The sequence below is a fragment of the Dermacentor andersoni genome, chromosome 11, assembly GCF_023375885.2.
Source record: "Dermacentor andersoni chromosome 11, qqDerAnde1_hic_scaffold, whole genome shotgun sequence".
In the NCBI taxonomy this organism is placed as follows: Eukaryota; Metazoa; Arthropoda; class Arachnida; order Ixodida; family Ixodidae; genus Dermacentor; species Dermacentor andersoni.
The window spans coordinates 80,966,646-80,991,534 of record NC_092824.1 but is presented as its reverse complement, the minus strand read 5'-3'; the positions used below and the strand labels follow the sequence as shown (position 1 = coordinate 80,991,534).

Here is a 24,889-nt window from a genome sequence, read left to right as displayed (position 1 = left end):
TAAAGAAAAAATGAAAGCGGACTAAAAAAAACAATAGTTTCCGCCGGTGGGAGCACCCCCAAGCTCAGCATTTCGCGTGCGGCAAATACATACATAAATACAACGGCAAGGTTCAATGTGTATTATATATATATACACACACACACGCACTTTATATATATATATATATATATATATATATATATATATATATATATATATATATATGCGTGTGTGTGTGTGTGCGCGCATTATGGTGACGTCATTAGGCCACGCATTCCTCTGCTTCACCCTCTCCTAAAGAAAAAAAAATACTTTCCACTTCAAGAATAACGATCGTAAAATAAGAGTCTCTTACATGTACTCTCCAACCCACTTTTACTATTTTATCTGTTGGCTATGTTTAAAATATGACGCAAAATTTGCCGATTAAATCGCGAAATAATGGGACCACAACGTGCCGTTATAGATTATATATTTACAATGTAGTCATTATATGAGCGGAGTAAGTATGCATAAATACAGAAAACGCGCTTATAGACCGAGTATGATTCAAGCGAGAATTGAATTAGCAGCTCCTTAAGTCTCTGCGTAGCATGCATACTCGACTTAATTCTCTACAACCTACTCAGGGAAAAAAAATTTACGTATGAGATAATTGTTTATAATTCGAAGCACCCTATACTCGAACAATCATTCTTTCAAATTGCACGTCTATTTGTGCGCTAATGTGCTTCGTGTTCAAAGGACTAGACCATTTCCTTCATTCACAAGTAAGCTTTTCATTTTCCTATAATCACTGAAACGCTCGTGCGTAATCGGTCTCTCTTTGTTTCGCCCTAGCGATTGCCCTAATTTTTAACGCGACTGCTCTCAGTGAGTGATTTACTGGAATGAAATTCGAAATGTCGGCCACTGCTGCGTCTGCGGTTCTTCCAAAAACAATCAATTGTTGAAGATTAACGAACGACAACTGAAACACGAAAAACGTTCTAGCAGTAAAGCGAATTTCGCGAAAATGCTCAAATTGCTAAGAAACAAAACAAAAAATATAATTCGTACCCGCGAATACACGCAAAGCGCCTCGAGCCGCCAGTCGCGCGGCACTATTGCGTGTATTCGCGGGCTTCTTTCACGATAGGAAAAAATATTTTTATGTAGCAAGTGTTGAGCATAAGAAAGCTGTGTCGCGATTTTTTCATGTTCGACACTCTTCTTTTTGACACTTTGCACCTAATAATACTTTATAAGTTGATCAATTAAGACTAATGTAATTAGGTGGAATGAAAAAGATAATCTGAGTGCCTGCAAACGACGACAAACAACATTAACTCGGTTCTGCCCACCTACGTGGCATTTGCGTATTTTTAAATCTTCGTGCATGATAGGTGGGACACCCTATATATGCTTCGTCTTCCTTCGTTATGGCAAAGTGCTCGATGTGTGACATATGCTGCCACATCTAAGGTGGATACCCGTTGACAGCACGGTGTCAAGTATACTTCGCAGTACCTCTGGCGGTAAGCGTCTTTCGCGACCAGAACACGTGAACTGAGTACAAATGCCACTGCGCATGATTTCGGGTGAATCCGGATAGGCCTCTTCCGGTTACTGAGCGAATTATATATATTTATGATTTCTGCATGAAAGTGGCGAAGTTTCCATCCCTAATAGATGTTATAAGGTGTTAGAAGAGTTATTTTTTTCTTTTAGTCGTTAGCATTGCCTACTGCAATGAGAAGCAATACTGAGGCACATATCATTCATGTGGATTTCACACGCCGTTGATAAGACTCTGCGGACGGGGTCACTGAAGTCTGCAGCTCTTTTTCAAGGTAAAAAAAAAAAAAACACTCAGAACAGTTTGAAGCGAGGTGAACATACAGCAATATATTCATTCTCTAGGGATAGGTTATCCATACCACTAGAAATAATTATTAGTTGGCTAACTCCTTCTCTTTAAAAAAAATATAATATTTGCCCTGCGTATATATGAAATATATTGTGTCTATGCATGTGGTTAACAGCGAAGCTTTTTAAAATTTGTAGAAGTGAAAAAAATACGGATGAGGTAACCGCCACTGGTGCTTCTAATGCGCTCGTCCTTCTATTGTCAGGATTTGCAGAAATAAAGCAAAAGCATGATTAAAAGCTATGCACGTCCGCGCCAACAATGATGCAGTAAGATTTTAGCCCCAATAATATTTAAGCAAAAAGGTAGAGGCAACTCGAGAGAAACCTCAAATGATGTGGGTAACAGAACTCTACTAAGGACACTCTCCGTGGGGCGGGGAGCTTCGGCATCGCCAGGGGAGATGGGGCTCTGCCCCCCCCCCCCCTCCCCCCCAACGGAAAGCTTTGGAGGGGGCTCGAGGTCCGGGGCCCCCCGTAGTAGGCGCCTACGTCGCTGGATATAAAACGCGTCATCAAAAGCCGGCCTACACCGCCTACCGCACGAAAAACATTGTAGAACTTCTTCACTCTGCAAAAAGGAAACAAAAACCTAGCAGAATCTTACGCCGAGTTTTCCGTCAAAAAGAAACAAGGGGACAGCCCTCAATACCTGGCAGACTGTCTACCACTCGATTAAATCCTCCGCAAGTCCAAACAGCTTATGCTGGTCGCTTCAGCGCCAACAGAACAAAACGAAAAAAAGGAAAGAAAACCATTTATAAGTTCAAAATTTTTTGTTGCTCTGCTGTCCCTGTCTTAGTTGTTCCCTAAGCCTTCCTCGCTTACTTACACCGTGCAGAGAGCCGTCGTCCAGTAGCCAAGAAAAGCATTAAGGGATAGAGAGAGCTTAAAAACAAAAACAAACAAAAGCAATAATTCCTGTTTCCGGCGTTTGCCTTAGCGAGAAGAAAGCAAAGGGAGGTAAAGAAGGCTTCAAGGTGCGTCAGTTCATTGTCCTTTCTATTTTTTTTCGTACATCCTATTAACTGCGCGCTTGCGAGAAAAAGGGGAAATTCCAAGTCTATTAAGCGAAACGTGTACCGACATCCTAATGACAGGCTAATGATGTCTCCTCCGGGCTAAATTTATCCTCAACGACAACCTGTTTCTTTTTCTCTCTCTTTCTCTCTTACTTCGCTAGAAACTGAGCGAGGGATAAAAACAAATAACGCAGACCAAACTCCAAAGCCCAGAGAAAGACCTCCTAAATAAATTGTACAAAAGAGAGCCTAAATCTAAGGACACGTTTGACGCGAACCTGCATGGCGAGAAACTATACAGGAATCGATTAGCGAGCGATGTCTGTAGCCGTTGCTTGGAAATGGGATCAGCAAGAGAAGTGCCGTCAAAGTGGACGGGGAAGGAAGCTAGGAAAAATAAATCTTTCCACGCGCCGATAATTTTATCCAATTTTTCGCCGTTGATTAATGCCTCGAGCCGAAATTCGAGGAGACAGTATAAGCGCAAATAACAGAGTTAGGAGCGCGACGAGAGAATAGAATTAGGGCAGCAAGGTAAAGAAAGAGTGCAAAAGAAACAAAATAAAATTGGTTTCTGTGCGGTATATAATGAAGCCTAGCGAGGCACACGCGTGCGTGAACTTATTATATGCAAAAAAAAAAAAAAAAGAGGACGCGAGAAATTGGAAATAAGAATGACACATCGTAACTGTGTAATCGTAACTCGTAACTTGCAGTGTCTTCGTCCATGACCCTTTCAGTCGTTTGGGGCTTTCCTCGAATTTCCGTGAAGTACTGTACATCTGACTAAAATAGTAGCAGTTATCGTGTTAGGTTTCCGCTACGAAATAAAAAAAAAAATACCCCGACTCTTAAGCGGTTGTCCCTTTTGTACGATAATGTCGTTTGCATGCCAAGGGCCAAAGTCGCTGCGAAGGCTTGCAGCCGTTCTTTGTTTAGCTTGGCAAGCGTTAGTGGTAGCCCTCGTAACTTAAATAAAACACCGTGAAATGATGATCGCTCACCAACAAGTTCACCATCGTATTATATATACGTAAATAGTTGCACTGGGACCTCAAATGTGAATTGTTGCGACCTCTTCAAATCTCTGAATATGAGAGACGAGAGTAGCCGAGACAAAGGGTCGTTAACGGCTAATTTGTTGAACGTTTGTCCGGTGTTAGATCTTTCCGTATGAAACAGATGATCTGGGTCTATTTCACGTTCTTCGACATTATCCCCTGCAAAACTTCTGACAAACGGAACAACAACAACAAAGAGTCTCCCACCCATGTTCACAAAAAGCTATTAGACTAGAAGTGTCCTTCGAACAAATTACAGCCAATCCTAACACTGGACATATAACTAGGGAAGGCGGCCAACTAATGGAAAAGCACTCTTAAAAAGAAAATGCCTGTGAATTCGCCCCTGGCTGCTTAGTGCTTGCTTGCCTCTTTTGTACGCTGATATCGTTTGGATCACAAGGGACACAAAGGGCTCGAAAACGTACTTTTTTCGATTGCTTTCGAGTGTAAACGGTTCAATGACCTTAAAGTGAACTACCGTCATATTTACAAAGAATACGAGGAATAGGGGCAAAGTTGAGGTGAAGCGTTATTGACAGTCAAAAATGCTGTTCAATTCTACTGCTATCGACTTCTTGTACAAAAGAAAGATAATGATGTTTCAGGTTCTTCGGAATCTACTACAAAACTTGCGGCAAATGGCATAATAGTCTAACTGGCATGCAACTGTGCTGTAATTGCTTTTTGTAGTAAGCGATACTTTCTGTTCCTGCTGTCCCATTTCTTTCTTTATCATTGTTTTACTTCAATTTTCGGAATCTGTAGTTTGTTCCTTCTTTTCTCTTTCATTTCCATTCTTCCCATGTTCTACTTCCACGTTTCTTTCATCTCCTTCCTCAAATATAGGCAAGCGTTGGACACCTTCCTTTGCCGGAGCAGAAACTTTTACGTCTTTTTCAAAACAAATAATAATAGCGAGGTATGGACGTATTATATATGTCAATAATTTCAGATGCCCAGTCTATCAAGCAGCATGTATTACTGCTATTTTGTCTGCATTACTTGAATATCCTGGCACGTGTATAGCGTTTACATATGTAACCTTTCGTTTCGCAAACTTTTCTCACTATTTATTTCCAGTTTTACATTATAAAACAGGACGGATCCGACTAAGCGATCTCTTTGACGGCGATTTGTTTTGTAAGACTCTTGTTTCATAAATCATTGAGCGCCTCACTCCAAAAAAACAAAAGAAAAAAATAAGAGTGGGGCCATCACTGTTTCACAACTGGCTTTCCAATACGTCAAAGTTACGTCAAAGCTTTGCAAAAAGAAAAAAAAAAGCAATTTTCTTGCGTGTGCGTGTCGCACGTTAATCAGTATCAGGCGCTAAGGCACACCGTGGCACCACCTGCCGATGAGCTTTCAGTAACGTCATATGTGTCATCACGTGACAAAGACTACGGAACTTTTCCCGCATCGCCTCCGTTCGTCCTTGCAGCATGCAACAAAAAAAGGGGGGGGGGGGAGGTCACACGCGAAGTCTTTTTTTTTTTTTTCTTGGTACTGTAGGTGGCGCTTATGCGTGATCATTTTCGGCACCGCAGGAATTCAGGCAATTTCCGCGGAGTCATTAGGTTGTTGGTACCCCGCCCTCTCCAACTCATTTAAACAAACGAAACAGACATGGAGGAAGAGGTCACATGCAAGCACAGTAAAATATGTAAAGTATCCCTGCGCAATCAAAATAAATTTCAATACATGGTCTGCATTGACGCCCTCATGATCGCTAAGATAGGGTACTAAGCACATCCAGAAGCTGCATGAACAAGAAACGTCACAGCACCACCGGCGCGTTTTGCTCCGACCAATTGATAGATAAGGGCGATAACCAGGGGGAAAACGGTCGAGGTCAAAACGCAATACAATGTTCACCTGATAATATGGCACGGAGCTCATGGTGTGACTGAATATCATCGGGTCGGTTTGGAACAAGAGTGAAATAAAACGAAGAACCTACCACAAAAGATTTAAAACGGATTTCAATGAGACACTTAAGTCTCATTTGTGAACAACGCTCCCATGTGGGAGCCGAAACAATAACCTTCTTAAATAACATGGTACGAGCCCTGACGTCATCGTGGCCACCGTGTTCGGGACTTCGGGTACTAGCGCGGTGAGAAGCTGCGTCCGCGACGTTACGCGACAGCTACCTATATATAGAATGGATGGCCGCGATATAGTTCACATTTCGTCATTGGAAAACTAGAACAGTGGGACGACGCGAGACGAAGAAACGCGCGCCTGCATGTGTCCTCTATCGTCGTGTTTCGTCGTCCCAGCGCTGTAGTTTTCCAATGAAGAAAAAAAAAAAACACAAGCTTAACTGTTGCTCGTGTCATCTGCCAGCACAGTGGGCGTTATGAACGGCAGCACACGTGAAACGGCTGTTCACCGTAAACAATAATCGCTATCACAATAAACATTAAGTTCAGCGAGTCGGCACAGCGTCAGATAGAGAGGACGTGCGTTCTCTTAGAAAAGTAAAAAAAAAAAAGAAAAGATGTGCGCAAGGATTCTGTAGCTCATTGGTTCAAGTAGAACGCCAAGCTTGCAACAAAACTCGCTATTCTGCTCAATAAACAATCGAAGGAAACTGTTCTTGCGGGTGGATTTTGTCGAGTGATAATTCTGCCCGTGGCTGATAACGACAGTGCAGTGAAAACGAAGGCGAAGGTGTGGACACAACACAAGCGCTGATGACAGCTTGCTCCGTGTCTACGCCTTCGTGGCCAACTTGCCCCGTTGGCTGTCCTCTTCAATGTGTCCTGCACTGTTTCTTTGAGGCACAAATTCTTAAAGCAGGCGCACAATCCTAAAGTGCCAAAAGTACCGGCTCAGCAGGTACTTTCGCAGACGGCCCGGTAACGAACTAACCAACGTTTGTGTAATGAACGACGCAACGCAGTTTGGCCGGTGCACGTTCTCCCCCGCGAGCTGTGCTAAAACTACTGCATTCAAGCCATCACGTACAGCACGATGAACCAGGTCTCGTTCACTGCAGCGCGAACACACCAAATCGCTGCACCTCGTTTCGAGAGCTTAGAATCCGCCGAGGAAACGTTCATGAGTTGTATTGCACTTCGTGGGGCTTGCATACAGCGTACAGGTCAGTACAGAAGTGCCAGCTAAGGTATTTCTCCCCACGCGCGACAGCTGCACGGGGAAAACACAAGTGCAGCACACACCGGGTGCCCCCGCCTAGAGGTCGACGGTGACGACCGGGAAACAAAGAACAAAAAAAAAAAAAAGAGGAGCCGCCGGCGGTAGCAGCAGATACATTGAGGCCAGAATAAATGCGCGCATGAAAACCAAGGACACGGGCAGAAACGGCCCGAGGGGCCCTTCTCTTAATGTAGAAATCGATGAGCGGGCCGATTTTCGGAATCAATGCGCCGCCGACGCCACCGTAGCAGCAGCAGCAGCGGCAGAAGCAGCAGCCGCCCTGAGCGGGCCAAATGAAAAGAAGGTCCGCGCGACAGCGACTGGTCGGCCACACCTCGTCCACGCGCCAGGGCAGAGCGCTGCTGTCTGCGCGCACACACACATACGCCCCTTCGGACGGGCGCGCGTTGACAAACACACACACGCACGCATGCGCGTGCCAATGTCGCCATGCTCCGCGTGATACCTTGTGGAGCCGACCGGCTCGACTGTCGCCGAGTCGCGGTCGACGCAACGCAGCTGTCGCGCCGAAAGTATAGGCGCTAAAGCGCATTACGCAACCGGCAGTGCCGAGTTGCCAGCGCTAACACCGCGTTGTTTTCGCCGCGAAGAGGCGCGCCACACTTACTGCCGAGCACTTGGATGCATCGCTCCCACGTTTTATTATTATTGTTTCCTGACCCAGAAAGTAATATACGCGCCGACGTTGACAGACTTCAGTGAGCGACTGTGGTTTCGACATGCACCACTTGAGGGCGAAGCGACACCCTCAGTGTTTTATGTTCTGTTGAAGCGAAGCATTCTTTGCAAACCTTTTTCCCGGATTGTCTTGACCCCGGCTGCCTGCTGATGTTTCGCCGAATAGCTCACAAGTAAAAAAAAAAAAAACGAAACACGTGCTTCAAGGTGGTATCGAACCTGGGTCCCACAGCAAAGCGGCCTGCACGCGCCAGCCATTGAGGCACAATCGCACGGCTACTTTTATCGTGCCGTCACCAACTGCCAACCTCTTCGAGATGATTGCCACGTGCGTCGCAGTGCTTATAGCACGGTTGCGCGAGAACCTATGCGCATGCGCCCAAGGTTCCATAACTCCGAAGATGCAGGAATGAAACGGCCAAATTCATAGCATTTCATTAACAGCTCCATGGAGCGGTCCATGAGCGAAAGCTTCGCTTCACGTATATTCCGAGATGCCCATTGAATCTGTATAATTTCTTTTTCTTGTCATCCCTAACGCCATTTTGCTCCAAGTAGGGTAGCAAACCGAACGTACGTTTAGTTGAACTCTCCACCTTTGCTTCACTTGCTCACTCTTTCTCTGTGTATTTGTGTGTTCCCTGCACCTTGTACGGAAATAAACTGTTGTGCAGTCTTGTTTTCTTTTTTTCTTTCCTACCCGGAATCTCATGCTCTCGGCAAGTAGAATCCGGCCGCCGGCAAGATTGTACTGAATCTGGGCTAATTCCGGCGCTAATCTAGAATATAGATCTGTACAGCTGGCCTATAGATCAAAGTGTGCAGACTTCACTCTCGGCGTAATGCCCTGCGCGTACTCCCCTTCTGAGTAATGCGCACAGAGTTTTCGGTCTGTCGGCAGTGAAATAACAAAAATACCTCGGTCCGTTATCGGCCCTCGACAATCTGAAACGACCGCCGGTTCCACAGATGTCCTTTTGTGTTCCTCACTCGAGCTTTGAGCTGAAGCAGCTGATGGAGCGAGTAATTACCCGGCCTCATCTCTCCATACGGACGAGTCTACAGATGGTGGGAGCAACGTGGCGATATATTGTCACACGGGGGCAGTTCGGTAATCGTTCCGTGTCCTAATGTTTGCTGAGCGCATTAGCGGAAGGCAGCGGTGTTCCACGCTAGCCTACATTGCAGCGCTCCAATCATCTCCAGACACTGCCCACGTGACGATCGACAATCAAAGCGGCGAAAATCGGAGAGAGGGAGAGGAATAGAATGCTATATTTTCGTCTGATTTAGAGCGCTTGACGTCAGCGTTGCTCAAACCGCGGAGGCTAGCAGAAAAAGTCGCAGTTTCGCCCGAAAGGCGAAACATCCATTGCGATACCAAATTAGTGGACAGCTAGCTACAAGAACTAAGGATAGTAGCTTTATCTGCCGTGTAAACTTGAAAACATAGGCATAATAAATAAATTAAGAAGCCTAGTATCACGCGCACACAAGAAGACTCGATGACCGCGGAAAGTCGCTGTCGAAACAAAACGCTGGAGTGAGGAAGCGCTATTGCAGCAGCAGCGAGTGAATTGACCTTCGTACTGCGTCTCGCATCAACGCGAACTACTCTCAAATAAAATTACACCCTTTGGGTCGTATCTTGCCACACAACAATAACCGTCATCTCTCTTGTCGGCATTTCCTTTCTTTAAGCCCGGTACTTCCAAGTCACGAACGGCACGCGCGTTGTCAGCATGACAGAGCATTCTCAACAGGAAAGTAGCGAGCGCAGCGTCATTTTCAAGAAAGGAAACGCAAAGAAGGCAGATGGCAAGTGTTGTTGTGTTGCAAGGTACGACCCAAAGGCATGTACATTTGTTTAAGAGTGTAAGCCGCGAAAAAACAGAGCGGAGCGGACTCTGTCGTCGTCGCAGATGGCTTTCAAAAAATTGGTGGACGCTTAAGCTTCGCCTTCAAGAGTGGAACGCGATAGCGTTCCCGTCGACCCGCCAAGGGGTGTAAGACAACGCGCTACGACGCAGCGGTCACTTACGAGGCGCCCCGCATCGGACTTTGCACCCACCAATCACGCGGTGAGCGCCGAGCAACGCAGCGTTCGGTGCGGCAACGAAACGTGCACCTGAGCAAGCGGAACGAACCAAAGAACTCGGTGTCTAGGAGGGAGAAACGATCTAAGCGAGAGCCAAACGTCGTGATCGGCACGGACAGCTGGGCCGCGACGTGCCTCGCACCGGTCCCCGCACGGCCTCAATGAGCTCAAACGAGACGAAGGCGAGAAGCGGGCGAGTGGCGCGCCACCTGACGGGGCAGCGCCGTACATAGCGAGGAGGGGGTCTTCTGTGTTTGCCGCAAGATGGCTCTGCGTGTGCGGCAAGCGCAGAACAAATGTAGCGGGAACGTACTTCGCTACGCGTTTAACTGCAACTTCGGTAATTTACATGCTATAATTACCGATATACACCGCAGTATAACTTTCTACGGCACGTTTCTAAGGCAACACCACATTCACTAGAGGCGCTTTTGTCGGGCTTCGAACCATTGAACCCGTGGCTGAGTGGTAGCGTCTCCGTCTCACACTCCGGAGACCCTGGTTCGATTACCACCCAGCCCATCTTGCAAGTTGTTTTTATTTATGAATTGTCTTCCGGGATTTTTTCTCTCACGGCCAACGCCGCTGACACAGGCTTTTCTGCGACACGAGTTCCTTAATGCTTTCGCGTTAATACAGCGGCCCGTGCAGGCGCGCGCGCGTCCGCCCGGTGTGCACCCCCTTCTTGTCTCTCGGGAAGAAGTATCAAATTCATTACTGAAGCTTGATTCCAAAAACGCAAGCGGCCCTGATAACATACCCGCAGCGCTTCTTCACCGTTATGCGGAATGGGCACCCCAGTAGTTGTGTGTGATTTTTAAAGCCTCACTATGCCAGCGCGTACTCCCTTCTGACTGAAAAATCGCTCGCGTTAAACCTGCTTTTAAGTCAAATAATCGTTCAAATCCGTCGAACTACCGACCAATATCCCTCATTTCAACATGTTGTAAACTTTTGGAGCATCTGATGTGCAAACATATTAGCCAGTTTTTAGGAGATAACAAGCTTTTATCAGATGCGTAGCATGGATTTCGGCGCAGACTATCTGCAGTCACACAGCTAATAATAACGACTTGCCACGATTTTCTTACTGGACCCCACGCTACGGCTACAACTGCTATCTAGCCTTTCCCGCGGGGAAACAACCTTGTTGTGTCGCTTGTGGCTGGGAGTGGCGTTCACGAACGCACACTCCTACCGTATGGGAATGGCCGAGAGCCCGATGTGCGATTCAATACAATACAATAGGCACTAGGTTGACGCAATATTCCTGGATTTCGCCAAGGCGTTCGATAAAGTACCACGCAGTAAACTTCTTCAAAAACTTAACATTGGAAGCAATAGTCAACTTGTTAACTTTATTAAGGCTTATCTTGACAATCGTTTTCAGTATGTCCAAGTTGATACTGGCATTTCGGAACTTCTCCCAGTCACATCAGGCGTGCCCCAGGGCTCCGTTCTGGGACCTATCCTACTTCTTATTTATGTTAATGATACTGCAAATGTTGTCGACCAGCGTATAAAAATCAAACTCTTTGCAGATGATTGTGTCTTTTACACACTGGTTCGACCAGCCGCCGACCAAACTCGACTTAATTGCAATTTATCTAGTGTTGCTAATTGGTGTAAGGACTGGGGTATGGTTCTAAATACTAACAAATGCGGTGTAGTGCGTATTCCTAACAAGACTACTTCAGTGCCACACCCTTATTATATAGAAAACACACCAATAAGGGAAGTACCAGCACTCAAGTACTTGTGAGTAACAATCACGCGAACGCTAAGTTGGAACGACCACATAGATAACATATATAGTGCCGCACTCCGAGCCCTACGAGCCATCCGACGCAAGCTTTGCAACGCGCCGCTCCAAGTTAAGCTGACGGCTTATAAAACCCTTGTTAGGCCCAGATTATAGTATGCATCAACCTTGTGGGACCCGCATACGAAACAGAATATTGCCAAACTAGAGAAAATACAGAGGACGGCTGCAAGATTCGTTTGTAATAGGTACAGGAGAACTGATCGACAGCGTTACAGAAATGATTAGTTTTCTTGGCCTCGAGTCTAGGCGGGCTTTGTATATCATGTATCAATTTTTGCCAATTGATTTGTCACCCTAAATAACACCTGTGTCTCGCGCCAACACTCGTTGCAATAATGGCAAACAGCTCGAACAGCATCGTAGAAATATTGATACACTCAAAACTTCATTTTTTTACCAGCACCATGGCAAACTGAAATCTGTTACCGAGGGACGTCGTTCACAGCCCCAATGTTGAAAAGGTCCTCGCTAAATTGAGAGCTGTGTCTGAATGATGCATCGTTTTTTGCTCTTTCCATATCTTTGTATTGAATGTCTATTCAATGTTTTTTTGACATTTTTTTTCATTGTATCTGCTCACTCCTGCCTGGACTCAAGAGAGTCTGCAGTATTGTAAAATAAAATAAAATAAAACTTACGAGAGCACGGTCGATGTCAGGCAAATACGTTTGCATTAATACTAGGTTTCTGTACACCAGCTTGTGCTAACGTCACTAAATCAACTTCGATTTTTCGCGAGCTACTTTCCCTGATTGTGCTCCCGCCAAGCATGTTCGGCACAACGTTCTTTTAAATCATTTCATACTGCTTTGTACGGAAAGTTTTGCAATGACGACTCGGCGCCAAATACATCTTCGAGCATACGACATCAAACGATAACCATTCCCGCAGTAAGCGCAGAATGACCTTTGCCTAAGTTCCGAGGGCCTGCTCTGATGCTAGACTCCATTACGACTGGATAGCGCTCTCTACTTCAATAAAAGTGCCGCTTCGCTTTACGCCCGTGAAGAAAGATGGTTGGAATATCAGTCTCTCTCCGGCTGTAATTACAGAACCTCGCTTTCCACTGCTCTACGGGCCCAGATAAAAATTGCGAACGCTAATATCACCGGCTGCTTGTGACATGCAAGCAAAAGAGTAAAGGTCGCTCTTCAAGAATACAAGCACAAAAGGACGAGGGAAAAAAAAGACGCCGCGCACACTTCAGTCGCGCTTTTTCGTTTTTGTGCAAGCGTAGCAGAATCAGAGCAGCAAATTCTATATATATATATATATATATATATATATATATATATATATTCTGAAACTTAGCCCAGTTCTTGTTCAAAGTGCCTGACACTAGCGTATTTGTACACTGCGCGTTTATTTTCCTGAAATACATTTATTTGGTTGATTTCTTTAGGCAATTTATTGTCCTTACTCGAACGAAATAACTTTGCGCATTTCACACTTTAGTGGCACAATGGCCGCTCGGGAACATGCTGTGGCAGGTATATCGTCATGCATTTCAGGTTATGTATATTCAGTCCATCAGCGGTGGCACACCACTTACATTTCTTTCTGTCCACTTTGTAAGCGGAATTGCTTTGCCCGTCATAACTAGCTGAACGCACATGCAAGGAATATACCGTCTGTACCAACTAACTGTCGAAAGAATTAAAAAATTAGCATACGGCTTTACGCGAACGGTGTTCACTGGGTGTCGATAGGCGTTGTTCTTAGCCATGTGTATTTCATTCTTTTATAAATGTTGCGCGCTTTTTTTTTGCTATAGAAAAGAAAGGGGACACGAAAGACCTAAATTGCTTTCAACGCGGTTATGTCATTCTTAGCCATCCACCACAACGTTTGCTTGGTTACCTGATCGATTAAAGTTAAGTAAAGGTTAAAGTGTGCCGATTCCCATAACGATACAGTGAAAGTATCTTCCGAGCGAAAAACTAGAAAACGTGCCTTGAAAACATTCGAGGCACTGCAGAAAGACATGGCCAATGGCCATACGGGACTCACATTAGTGTTAAAAGAGTGAGCTCTACAAACTTAATCCAACACATATTCACGCACAATCTAAACACACACACACACGCACGCACGCACGCACGCGAGAGACGTCAACAAAACAAAAACATACAGCGTATGTCGTACCCGTAAAGCCCTCCGCTGTTTTTAAATTTTTTGGCGAGATTAGTTCCGACAGCTGGTAGACATGCACGAACCGCTCCCGTCGCCTTTAACAGTACGTTTAGCGTGTATTTTTTAACGCTACGGCTTCCCGTGATGGATCACCAACTTGCACAATCGTTCGTTTTGTCAGGCTTTGGGCGAGCGCGTTTCGAAAGCCGACTGCACAGGCACATAGTCACACGCGTCTCAGAAGATTAAAATACTCCATTATGGCCACGACGCTGGGCAGAAATGCAGCAATAGCGAAACCGCTGCAATATCGCTGGGCCGATCGTGGAGAAATTTCGCAAACAAACGAAAAAGAAAGCTCGGCGGTTTCCGGCTGGATATACCGACATGTACCCCATTTCATTTTTATTTATTTTTATTGTTTTAAATCTTTTTTTTCCTTCTGATTCCCCGTAACTGCGCAATTCTGCTGCTATGGTCTATATACATATATATATATACTTGAAGACTCGGAAAACGCTCGCAGGAGGATTCGAAACGCGTAATTCACTAAAAGGCAACACTCTTTATAGTTAAATTTTTAAGCTGATCACTTTAGTGCACTTATATTGCAATTTCCCGATTTGAGCGGGTGTGTTCGCAAGGCACAGTCACTCATCATGAATTCTGAAGCACGAACCAGTTTAGAGATGCGCGTTCCCAAATTGGACGACGAAATGAATGGGTGTTCTAGTTAAATATTCCCTATATACTGCCTAATAAAGTCAGCCTTCTATCAATTTCTGTGGCATTACGTGCCGAAACCACGCTCTGATTATGAGGCACGTCGTAGAGGAGGACTCCGGAATATTTTTGAACACACGAGGTTCTTTACCAGGCACCTAAATCAGTGTACGCGTACTTTTTATTTTTTAATTCCGCCGCTAACGCAAAGCGACAAACGCGTTTGGAATCGAACCCGCGACACCGAGGACAGCATACATAGCCACTACGCTACCGCGGCGGATGCTTAATAAGGTAAGTTAAAGAAGTATAAGCGGGAAAACAGCGAATCTTTCCAAAAATCTGACGGGGCTAATCTAAATACAGAAAAAAAAGATTGGCTGATTAGAAATTCCCTTTTAGCGGACATTCCTTGCTATGTGAGCTTAACGGTTAATTGGATTAAATTGAGGTTAGTCCAATTAGTTGACGCAGATGGGGCATCGGAAGAAAACGTAACTTCGTCCCTCCCCCGATATATGGACGTCAGTTCTTTCTCTCTTGTACCGTTCGCGCAAACGAATCCACAAAGAAAAATGATAAACGCAGATACAATGCACACGTTTAAAACCTTCGCGAAGCGAAGCTATATAGTGAAGCTGTTTAATGAACCCCACAATACAAAAAAAATAAAAAAAAACATAACGAGCATACCTGCGCATACGGGAACGGGCCGGTCCCATCGTCCGGCGTTGCAGCTTGACACCGAGTCGCCGAAAATCGTGAAACCGGGCCGGCAGGTGTACTTGACGACGCGTCCTCGGAAGCGCAGCTTCGCGAAGCCGTTGCGGAAATAGAGCCTCGGGTTCACGCAGCGCGTGGTCAGGACGCTCGACCGGCTCGGTCGGATGCCCCCGAGCAGTGCCACTGCGCCGAGAGAGAAAGACAAAAAAATTGAAGAGAATAGGACACGGGCAAGGTGTGACGTCACTGTGGCAACGTCCGGCAGCTACTTCGCGAGTGCCTGAAAGACGTGTGCTTGACAGTGCGAAAGAAAAAAATAAATGAAAGGCAGGGAGGTTAACCACGACTGAGTCCAGCTGGCTACCCTGCACGGGGGGGGGGGGGGGGGGGTTAGCGGAGGAAGAGAGTCACAGAACGAGTCGCCGACGTGACGAACGTTCTGAACGCTGCGCCAGAGGCGGTTACAGAATAATCTCCAAGTTGCAACTTTCAAATTGTCAATTCCCCTCTCCTCTGCCGTTTCCATTAATCACACGACGCATGGCAAGTCCCCCACTGTGACTATGCGCCATGAGCACACGGAAGGAGTAAAGCAACAACAACAACAACCACCACTACTACTACTACTACTACTACTACTACTACTACTGTAACAACAAACCGAAGACACATCTGTACTACATGTACGGCTTCTGTGGTCCTTCCGAAACATCTGGCATGGCGCCATGACCACAATACGCGATGACATATGCGAAGCCTTCAACCACCTTCACTTCAAAGAGTTGCAGTACGGGACAACAGTCTCTGGCTAAAGACCTCTTTGACGTTAGCCAGTCACTGTTATCTTCCAGTTGTAGACATTTCCACAGGAGTCACGCCGAAATGCACGAATTTTGCAGCGAAGTTGTTAAAGCGAGTTCCACAACGGTTTTCGTGCGATGGCGGCGGCGGCGTGGCCGATATCCAACGTGAGCCAGAAAGAAATCCACTAACGCAGCCTACATCATAGTTTCGAAGTGGCCGTATATATGAACGGGCCGGCGGAGCAAGCAACCGGAACCGGCCCAGCCGGTACAACGTACAAGAACACGTGCTGGTTATGGCGGGCATTATATGGAAGTATGAAGGTCGAGTGTGGATAGAGCGTTTGAAGAGACTCGTGTATAGCGAAGAAATTGCGCCGGATATAGTGAAACCCTTGCAAAACCTTTGGCAGGCTTCAGGCAGTCGCAAACCCTGCAGACCCTTGTAAATTGTAAATAATATGCACCCTTAAGAGGAAGCTTTAGCTCGGGCCTAACTCCAACGCGGCCTATTCAAATACATGTAAAACGCAAAAACTTTTTTTAGATAACCCCTGGACCGACATTAATGAAATTTGTTGCATTTGACAGAGAAAGTTAAATTATAGTGACTGTTGGAAGTGGAATTTCGATTTAGGACTTCAAATTTGTTGAACTCTTCAAAATTCTAAAGTCCGAAAAAAAAAAAATAGAAGCACGAAGTTTACAAATTAATAGCTCTCCGTGAAGAACAGATATCGTGGTTCTGTAAACGGCATCAATTAGATCATTCAAAGCGGACCACACTGCAACAGCTGTATTTACACATTACTGAATCTTTTGAGATTCATGTTTATTATATCGATTTTGTCCGCTTTAGATTACTATGAGATGCAATTCACAGAATTCTGCGATATCATTTTTTATTGCTGAGTTACAGAGTTGCGAAATTGATAGTTTCGTTTTCTGAAAATGTGGGATTTTTGGCAATCTTTAGTAAAAAATTTTGACGACCTAAATCAATAATTCGATACCAACAGTCACTAGACTAAGTTTTTTCTTTTAAATGCAACAAACCTCGTCAAATTTGGCGCAATGGTTGCCGAGAAAAACGAGCTCTCCTTTTACATGTATTTAGATAGGAGCACCCGAGCTAAAGCTTCCTCTTAAGGTTGCATAGGGGCTGTCCATCGGCCCATAGCTCACTTGCATAAACCATTACGGCTATGAGGGTAACAATTATAGACCACTTTAAACCCTTGAGGACCTCTAAGGCTGTAAATTAGTTTAGAGCGCTGGACTTCCTAATAGTGGTGGAACTACCGAATCCAGCTGGGCTATCTGATCTGTGTCGCTGGGATTTGCATACACCTGCGAAGATTTTTTTTTTCAATACACAGGAATACGGAAACATGCGCCGATGTGCTAAATATTAGCCACCACCGAAATCGGAAGCCTGTATAGGCAGCGATGTACCGTGCTTTTGCTGCCCATATAGTGATAAGCTTTGACGACGTTGCTCTAGCAAGAAACGCGACATCAAGCGCGTTGCGAAGACGGTACGCTCGAAGACCACTCAGCGTCAATCCGGAGGATGCATCTTGAAATGTACCAACAGGCTAACTGACGGCATCGCGCACCCTTTTTCAGGGTGCAGCTTCGTAATGCAGCTTCGTCTGGGCAGATTTTTCTGCTCTTTTATGTAACCTTTCATCATCCGCGTAAAAGAAAAAATCAAACATTCCCGTTTTATGACAAACTCCATTTCGAAACTTTAAACCTTGAACATAAGCTTTCTACGCACGAAGCTCACTTTTTCGGTTATGGCGTCGAATATACAGAAAAAGCAATTCTTTCTGCAGTTGATTTAAGAGTCAGCTTCATGCATTCACTTCTATCTATTCTTTGTTTATTTTTATTTTTCAAGCGAAGAGAACTGCTTACCGCTGTGGCTCAGCTCAAGAGCTTATGTTTCGGTTTGTTCCGCCGTCCGCAACTTTTTGGAATACTGTCCCAGTTCAAGTGCCCATCTCTACTGCCTCGCGCTCTTCAGCTATAGCGACGGCGCACGCTGAAGAGCGCCACTACAGGTACACGACCCTTCCTGTGTTTGCCGCGAGATTCCGATCCGGATTTGTCGTTTCGGCCTGTTCCAACGATCGAGGGGAGCTACAGTTCCCAAGTACAGTCGACCTTCTCTCTCTCTCTCTCTCTCTCTCTCTCTCTCTCTCTCTCTCTCTCTCTCTCTCTCTCTCTCTCTCTCTCTCTCTCTCTCTCTCTCTCTCTCTCTCTCACACACACACACACACACACACACACACACACACACACACACACACACACACACACACACACACACACACACACACACACACACACACACACACACACACACACACACAGCCAGCACTAAGGCGCACGCTTGCACCCTCTTCCGATCTACTTCTGCTCCGCTGAGCCTTGTGCAATCTCTCGCCTTTTCTGTATTTCATTTTTGTATCTTTCAGTCCTCTCATCTCTCTCGGCGTTGTCTGTGGCCAGTGACTCGGAAACGTAAACACGATTTTTTTTCCCCACTTCTTGCCGCTGACTGACTGTGAATCCCGTGATGCGCTCAGTGTATGCTTTTTTTTTTATCGCAATAAAGTTGCAGTTGTTTGTCGAACACCGCGTTTGCCGTCTCGCTTTCCTCGTTTTCGGCCTTTGCGCAAGGCCGTGAATCTTAACCAGCTTGACCAATTATCTGCTTTTCTAAGCGCCCCATCGACAAGAGACGCAAAGCAGACTTCGGCCACGAACAGGCGCCGCGCCACCTAGAGCCCAAAATAAGCGACAGGGATCGGTCGAGAATGCGGCCAATGCGTGCAGTGACGCTTCTGTCCGTCTGAACAAAGCAGTAAAACGTGGAAACCATCGCGGTACGATACTTACCATGCTGTCGTGCAGGTCGTGGGAAGCGAAAATGCCCGACATCTGTTGGAGACGAAAAAAAAAAAAGAACTGGTCAATTTTGTTTGTCACAGTAGCTGTTCAATCTGAGTTATGACGTCATGGCACGTAAGGCGGTCACGCGGGAGAGAAATTCGGACGGTTTCGACACTGACTCCAGCCAATGTTGCTCCTCCTCGCGTGGCCCGATATACGTAGTAGCATAGCAGAGCACCGGGCGAGCCGGAGCGAGGGCCGCAACGTCACGATGTATCGCCCCCAAGTGACCACATTCCGCGTCATGACGTCATGGCACATGCACCTCTGGGTAATGAAACAAAATGAAACCGCAAACTGATTCTCGGAAAAGCTAATATAGTAAAATATTTAGGGCACTGAGGCTTATCAGTATGCTTTTCTAGGTTATCAAGTTCAGTGACTTTCATCCAACGCAAAGAAAGAAAAAAAAAAGTCGGAAATGTCGAGTCGGTACTTATATAATCGGATCATGTGACGTCAGCATCCGTTCTATGGTTTTATGCGACTTTCTGGCTCGTCGAAACCGCTTCCGTCACTAGTAGTGACCGACTTGCTTCTGCGGAAGAGTAAACCACCAAGCTTACATAACTTACAACATTAATTAAGGCACCTCTAAAGAGTGACGTTGCCAGCTGCGCGTGGGATTTCTTTCTTGGCAGGCATAAGATGTTGCCGCAGTGCACAATAACACCACTCCTTTCTTTCACTCTGCTTATTCGGGTTTCATTCCACGTGGGCGAAGTTTTATTGACAATTTATTATGCTGCAGGGGCCTTCTAAAGTGATACAGAAAAAAAAATTATGCAAGTACATTACCTATCACCCCTTTAATGCGATGCATTGCTTTTGTTGCATGCCGAGAGTGTTACGACGCGAAACACAGGGGTAAGGTTAACCATAGAGTTCATACAATAATTACTAGATGGAGATCTGGCCGTAGCGTCTATGCGAGCTGCAATGGGGGCGGTTCAGCCAGCATAGTAATTATGGGAAGTGCATGGGTTTGCCTAAACGTCGTCCTTCTTGCTTCAAACTGCTTTGTGACTTCGTAAACTGGCCATTTTCAACAAAGTAATGCGTCATAAATAAAGCAACATGACTAAAGTTGCCCGACGGCAGGATTCGAACGCAGAGCCTAAGCCCGATATTGAAAGCATTAAGCCACGGACGAATGAAAACACGTATAGAGCTGCGCTAAAATTTCGTATTAGGGAGTGTCGTAATTGTCGGTGAATTTATTTTTCTGCGCGCCCCTTCTTTAGTGCAACTGACTGCGTTCCTTCGTGAAGTCCTCCTCAGAGCACGATTTCGTGTTAAGCTACCGAACGAAGCCCGTTTCAGGAGCTGCGAGAGATACTTCTGGAGCCCGTTTATAGCTGTACTGGCAAAGCCGCCACAGCATGCTATAGCGTCACACGCAAGTGACAACGCTGTCCCGGCCACTGACAAGGCAGAAACATTCCCGCCAGTCCTGTTCGCGATAAGCGAGCGGACCGTCTGCCGGTTGCCATGGCGACGAAACCATTTCGTTTCTATCTATTTATAGCTGGTATGTGGCGCGTATTTTTTCACCGGACGACGCCGCTATCATCGGTCTGCTTTAAGGCCAGGCGTGAAGGGACAATATCTGGACGTGTTCGCTTCAGTGTTCGTCGCGACGCGCGCACGCCTAAGGTGTGCATATAGGCTGTCCTAGCTAGCGTCACGCAAGCTGTTAAAAAAAAAAAAAAAAAAAACAGGTTAAAGAAAAACAAAGTGCAAGATACGATTTTAAAACCTACGGCCTACGGTCGTCACACCTCTGATGACCAAATACCATACGTGTTATAATTGTATCTTGCACCGTGTTATTGTAATATTCTTTTTTCGTTGAACAGCTTGGCTAGCGTTAGCTGGGACACGCGGTGCATATATGTATATATCTGTCACCACGGCCTCGTCAAGGCCTGTAGCTTATCGCACTAGGAACGAGAGGCTGCGCTCTTTCCCCGATGCGTCAGCAAGTTCGGGCGCGCATCTCGGGTCAAGATGGACAGGTTTACGTCTGATACCGCCGCTTTCTCTGCGCGTGGAAGCGATGTGACGCGGTGTTCTTTCTTTTTTTTTCGCCCGCAGTTTTTTGTCGGGGGAAAAAATGCTGCTCATGGCCAAGCTTGATCTGAACGCACTTATCGGTCGTTTCTCATCCTCACCCGTGACATTTCGTAGACGCTTTATCGATTGGCTAATTAGAAGTGAACTGATTACACGTCGATGTTGTGCGAATTAAATTGTTGTTACGGAGAAGTGGGGCGGCGGTGTTGAAGAAATGCCGACTGCCAACAAATAAAACGATTTGGTGGATATATACACGCAGAAAGGGCACATATTTTTTTGCTGCAATATTAAGATATTTAGGCATTCATATCTGAGCAGTGGGAATTTTATTTCACGTTTACAAGATAATTACTTCACCTTCATTTCCTGAAAAATAAACATGATGGTAACAGACTTTTCACTACCCGATTCATGGCCGATCCTACAGAGTGCCATGGGCAGCGCCTTTCAATAACGCCCATTAACGCACAATGGTTGCCTTTCCGTTTAACGCCCTCACTTAATTTTTTTATGTCGACATTCGGTTGGGACAGCCGGTGTACTTCACGCAATTTGTTAATCTTTTCCTAATAAACATTGACAGAGTAATGTTACAAAGCAACGTCATATTACAGGGCTATCCAATACCTAGCTAATAAATTCATAGCTCAGAAAAGAGAAGTGAAACATTCAAGTGCTTTGCTGGTTCGGGCAATGATGGAAGCAAACTACACGAGCAATTCACGCAATTTTCCCTCCTAAGGTACGCAGGACGAAAGAGGTCCCGTAAAGACGATTCTTAGACACCCTCATTACCATAAAATCTACACCATTACTCAAAGTACACTTCTTTGTCGCGTACTGCGACCTTGACACATACATGCTTGTGCAACACCGCAGCAGAACATCACGGAATTCTGTTCCATAATGAACGATGGTCGCCATTATAAATTCTAAAGCCGCGAGCTTAAACTCCGCGTAGTAGAATTTCGGGGACCGCGCTCCAGAAATAAGATATGAACCGTCGCATTACGGCCCGCTTACTAACCTAAAATTACGGACCTTCTCAGTCGCCATGCTCGGACGCACCTACACAGGCTCCGCATGTCTGGGCCAGCAAAGGTGAAGGAGCTGTCAACCTAATTGGTATGCATGATCCACTTTAAGGCATATGCGAAAAGAGTGAGTCCTCCTTCCAAGACGCTGTTTCGAATAGCGCACTTTGCAAGATTAGACCTAAAAGCGGCGTGGTCAGGCACATTTAGTATTAATGGTTAGGGGTCAGTCTGACTATTGTGTGCCCACGTTATTCAATTCCTTGAGTGTTTTTTGTACAATGTGAATTTAGGGGTGATAACATAAGGCGTTTATGCCCCCAATACCTACGCTATGGATAGCCGCGCAATGTGCCCAGTACTACGTAAAGGCAAATTAGGACCACTGGTTCCCATTTTTGGGAGTGAGTCGTACTATAATTGTCTAACCGAAAGGCTTGGACCAGGATACCGTGGGAGAGAAAGCGAGAACGACGACGGTGGCTGCGCTATATGACAGAAACGACACCCCACACATCGCCACGTAGACCTAACGATGAAATTCACAGCCGACATAGAACGCTCAATACATCTATCAGCCGGGATCGAACTATCGATACCCGCAGCCCAATGCCATAGACACCGCACCTGTTTCGGTATATAGCTGCAATTACGCAGATTCTTGCCGTATGGTATGCCAGTCGGCGGCTTCCCACCACAGCGTCCTTTACTGCAGCAGACGATGCTCGAAAGGCGCATCGAGTTAGCATTCGCTTCGAGACGCGAAACGCACGCTTGAACTGCGTTATCGCTTTTCACCCAGACGTGGCCACGATCAGATAGCAGAGAACCGGCGGGAGAGGGGAGAGAGACAGAGGCAAGTAGAAGGAAAGTATGTGGCAAAGTCGAGAACGGGCAATGAGCTGAAGCGAAGGTCAAAAAGGCACCGCAGAAGCCACGGTTGCATGACGTAGGCCAGATTAAAGTGACAGAAGGCGAAAGACATTGCGGGATGCCGGAATCGGTGCGCCTTAGAAACCTTGCTCTGCGTCGGCCATTATACGGGTCTTAAAAGTAATGTTGGCCACCTGGCGCTGACGGTTTCTTCTTTTTTTTGTCCCCTCCAATATTTTTGGCTACGCATGCTGCGCTGTTCGCCGCTTCATTTCGCGACCGATAGTAGAACATTTCGTAAAAAGGAACACACTTGTAGCCTATGGGGTGCTTTTTCAAGCTATAGAGAATTCTTTAAAATAGCTTGTGGCACATACAATTGTAATCTATGCACTGAATAACTTGAGACGAACATTACTTTCGTAACCGAGTAATTAACAAGACCACTAATTAACGAACATATTGCTATTTACGCATTGTAATCCAGTAAGTTTGCAGGGTTTATCAACTTGAAACGAACTATGAGGTAAGCACCTCTGAAAATATGCGCCGTCAATCTTGCCGTAAAAAATGCACTGTTAACCCATTTACTCGTTTGCAGAAAACGCCGTTTTATGCATTGCAGCGCAGACAATGAGCCATCCCAGTAAGAAACCTTAATCATTGTGCATTCAAGCACAAGAATAACAGAAACGCCAATGTATTTCATAGCACCCTTTAGAAGTGAATAAGTGGAAACTGGTGTCGTCCCAGGAATTAGTTCCAAGGGGACACTCCTCGCGAACTCACCGGATACAATTCATAAAGTGCAATAAGCGCCGTAAAATAATTAAGAAGGCACATAATTATCGTATTTCGGCTAATTAGTCAAACGTGCATTCTCAGTCGTGCAAGTAAGTCGCTCGCCTCTTCGAGTAATCCAGAAAAATGACAATTGCGCAATCTTCCATGCGATATTTTTTTTTAACATTTCGTATAGCCTCAAACGACAAAACACCGGTTACGCAATAGTAGAAGCCGACACAAACGCGTACGCAGTGGCTGTGATACGACAGAGATTACATAATGGCCGCTTCAAAATACCGCAAGAGCCAAGGCACTCTACCAGGACGACAACGCTGTCTGCGACAGACGGCAGAAGACGGCTACGCGACACGTGATAATTCGCGCTCGTATTTCACTTCGCGCGGACACGTGCTAGAAACGTGCGTGCAGGGACGTCTGGTTACAGAATAGCAATAACGTGGTCAGCTGCAGAGTACGGGACCTTAACGCTAATTAGCTGACGCCACTGAAAACAGAAGCACGAGCAACGCACATACCTGACCGGAGAGGAAGCAGACGAGATTGTAGCAGAAGGCCCGTCTACAAGGTGCTCCACTTCTCCGCCATACGCAGCCGCGAACTCGAAACTAACCTACGTGCCGTTGGCTTTCATTAAAACATCATTATACCTACTTTAACTGAAGAAGGTTCCCGGCGCAAGGAAAAAAGAAGAAAGACCGCACACGTCCGAAGCTGACTAGTGCCGAATCCGGACTGCGCCTACACGACACCTAGCGGTGGCCGCTGGGTTCGAGACGCGTCAGAAACGGGTGTCAAGCGCAAGTTGCGGATACGTGCACGGCGGCCTTATCGACACCTGCGTGCTTGACTGAGCGGCCGGCGTGACTGAGCGGTTTCGCTTGTCGGACGGGCCTGGCCGCAGTTGGATCGTGACGAAGCGGTATTTGTCGCGCGCGCCGTAGGCAGGCGCCCTTCGAATCCCGGCTTCAAGCGTGCCTTTGTGTACAC

General features: G+C 46.1%; 1 protein-coding gene across 2 annotated transcripts in view; it reads right to left on the bottom strand.

The window, feature by feature from the left end:
* Window positions 1-24,889, bottom strand: part of LOC126517624 (uncharacterized) — a 137,149-nt gene that overhangs the window by 98,979 nt on the left and 13,281 nt on the right. For both annotated transcript variants that reach the window (XM_050167419.3, XM_055064462.2), the window contains 2 exons: window positions 19,056-19,097; window positions 15,313-15,525 (listed from right to left, as the gene is read on the bottom strand). In XM_050167419.3, the coding sequence (XP_050023376.2) occupies window positions 15,313-15,525; window positions 19,056-19,097 (255 nt within the window). The remainder of the gene's footprint in view (window positions 1-15,312; window positions 15,526-19,055; window positions 19,098-24,889) is intronic.